The sequence below is a fragment of the Hydra vulgaris genome, chromosome 12, assembly GCF_038396675.1.
Source record: "Hydra vulgaris chromosome 12, alternate assembly HydraT2T_AEP".
Taxonomy (NCBI): domain Eukaryota; kingdom Metazoa; phylum Cnidaria; class Hydrozoa; order Anthoathecata; family Hydridae; genus Hydra; species Hydra vulgaris.
In genome coordinates, this window is record NC_088931.1 from 49530758 (window position 1) to 49533756 (window position 2999).

Genomic DNA, 2999 nt, shown 5'->3' on the forward strand with positions numbered 1-2999 from the left:
TTTAAAAAAAATTATTTTTATAACATTACGTAATCATGACCTCTGAGAACTTTGGTTTAAAATTTCATTTTATCTTAGTTCTTTTTAATAAGAGATGAATTGTTGTTAAAACAACTTTTAAGATCATTTTTGTATAAAAGGACGTAAATGTTTTTAAAAACTCAAACTTATTCGCTGTAAATGTAAATATAATTTTCTTAGAATATAAAACTTTTTTTTTACTTTTTAAGAAGAAAAAAAATGACAGATATTGAAATGTGTATTATTAACAAACAAGATTGGATTTTTTTTAAACAAATACAAATATTTTGTTAGAGATTTACGTTTGTCTGAGACTTCTAGTTAGAAAAATTTGACGAATAATTAATAAAAGAAGTTGAAAATTTATTTTTCAATTTGTGGATAGATTTTGAAGAAAACACTTCATTACCATTACTACCGTTAATAAACGATTTATTTGACAGACCTTTGTTAAGGAAGAGTAGAAAAAGTTTGACGAATACGTTAATTGGTTTGGAACATGTACTGAATGTAAAAATAATTATTTGTTTAGTTTTAATTGTTATTATTGTTCGGAAAGTCATGGCAAATATTATCTTATAAAACATAAAATAAAAAACATAAATAATTTATGACGGACTTGAAAAAATATTATTGTATATGAACTATTCTTTTTAAGAGAAAAAAGTTTGAAAAAAAATTTTGTTTTTGTTTTTTTTAAACATTTTTTTGCATATAGATGTTATATACAATAATAAATAGAAGCATAACAGTTTAGATTTTGTTCAAAGGACTAAAATAATAGATGAAAAAGGTTGGAGCTGTTATGCTACTGAAGGATGTGCAGGATTTGATTTGCGAAGTACAGAGAGGAAAACACTGTATCCACATCAACGTGTTTTAGTATCTACAGGCGTAAAAATTGCTAAAATGGATTATAATATTCAAGGTCAAATCACCTCGAAATCTGGTATAGCACTGAAAAATAGAGTTATTGAATTGAATTTGCGTAGAATTATAGATCCTGATTACAAAGACGAAATTAAAGTTATTCTTTACAACACATCGAATAAAGTTTATTTTACTAAAGAAGGACAAGCTATTGCTTAAATGACATTTAAACCCGTATTTAAAGCAGAAAAATTATTATCTAAACAAATAATTTAAAGTGACATAGCTATAGATTGTACAGAAATGAAATTACGGTCAATGATAGACGAAAATGAACGTACTCCTGGACTTGGTTCTACTGGACAATAAAATTTTATTTACATTTTAATAAATTTTGTATTTTTTTTAGTGAACTAAAAAAAATGGTTAGTAAAAATAAAAAGGAAAAAAAAATGAAAATGTTTCAGAGAATGCTCCTTCGGTTATGATTGCAACTAATAATCATTAAGCAGTGATGGATGACATATTTAATTCAAGACTTGCTGTACAAATAAAAGAATTTTATATTACGTGTTGGTTTTTTAGATAAGTTAAATAAAGAGGGTGAAAAATATGAATAATACAAAAAATTGACAAAAAAATTAAAGAAAGCGAAAATGAAAAAGTAGCTTTTATTATTCGCCATTTTTTATAAGAATTACAAATTTATGATGAAGTTATATTTAAATCAGCGTAATAAAGAAACGCGAGAAAATTGTGTAGCCTTGTATCAGAAAATTGTGTAGCTTTGTATCTTGTATTAGTCAAAACACCTCACGATGCATTAACAAATGGCCATTTTCTGCAGAACTTAAAAAATTAAATTTGATGGTCAAGAAGGTGGGAAATATGAAAAAAAATTTAAAACAAATCAAAGTCCTAGTTTTCAACGACCCAAAGAAGATGTTAATGACAATATTGGATTCCTAATTATATTGAAAAAAGCGATCTAAATTAATATTTCATGAAAAAAAATTGGTATAACAAAATTAACTAATTATTTCTTTATATGCTTTTTGTATTATGTATTTTATATCTTATATTGTATTTTTTGATAAACAAACCAAAAAACGTCTAATATAAAAACGAATAAATGGTGGACTCTACAAATAATTGATTATGGTGTTTATCGATTTTTCATAGACATTGAAATTTTTTTGAAGAAAGATTTTAAAGAAGTTATTTTTAAAAAATGACGATGGTTTTGAAACCCTGGAATCTATTTTCGACTTGAGTAAACATAATGACAAATATCTTGAACAAAATAAAATTTTTAAAACAAATTAAGATGGTTTAAATATGTTTTTAAGGCATTAATTTGTTTAATTGTCAAATTAAAAAAAGAATGGCTGAAGTTAAAAGATATTAAGAAAGTTTACAGGATAACAAAGAGTATGATAAAAAAAAGTTCTAAACAGTTAAAAATCGAAGAAGAGAGTGATGTAGAAATAGAAATAGAGATTGATGCAGTAAAAGCAGAATGATACTTGAAAATAAATAAAAAGTTTATTAAAAATTTAATTTCTATAAAAAACGATTTGCATCAACTTTTATTAAAAATAAAAAAATGTTAACTTTTTTTATACGATACTATATATTTTTTATATGTTATTTATTATTAACATATAAAAAATGGAAGTATGTTTTTATTAATTTAAAACTTATTTTTATTACCTAAAACCTTTGTTTAAATATTTGTTATTATTTTTTAGCAAATTAATAATTTTAAAAATGGATATCAATGAAGTTGTAGCGCTTGTCATTCGTCATTATGGTTATCATTATTACAAATATATCCAGATACTCATCGAAAATTTGAAAGTTTAAAAGGTTTTAAATTATATGAATGAAATCGAGAAGGTATCCTATTTATTTTTGAAAAATTAAATAATTTAAGTAGAAAAAACGCTGGCGACAAACTCAAAGAGCGAACACACGTATTTTCTTTATAGAAATAATTGGACATATGATTTATATAAGTAAAGTAGTAATCGAAAAGCTTGAGAAATTAGTAAAAGAAGATAAAGAAAAAGATAATAAAAGAGATAATGCTATAGTTTTATTTGTAG

At 23.6% G+C, this 2999-nt stretch overlaps 1 protein-coding gene across 1 annotated transcript; it reads left to right on the forward strand.

The window, feature by feature from the left end:
* The first annotated feature begins 240 nt into the window (after positions 1-240).
* Positions 241-1110, forward strand: LOC136088177 (deoxyuridine 5'-triphosphate nucleotidohydrolase-like). The gene is made up of 3 exons (XM_065811852.1): positions 241-259; positions 407-531; positions 763-1110. The coding sequence occupies exons 1-3, from the start codon at positions 241-243 to the stop codon at positions 1108-1110; spliced, it is 492 nt and encodes a 163-aa protein (XP_065667924.1).
* The last annotated feature ends 1889 nt before the right edge of the window (positions 1111-2999 follow it).

Coding starts and splice junctions, on each gene's coding strand:
- LOC136088177 (XM_065811852.1), top strand. Junction 532..762: donor GTTTGGAACATGTACTGAAT/GTAAAAATAATT, acceptor AATAATAAATAG/AAGCATAACAGTTTAGATTT.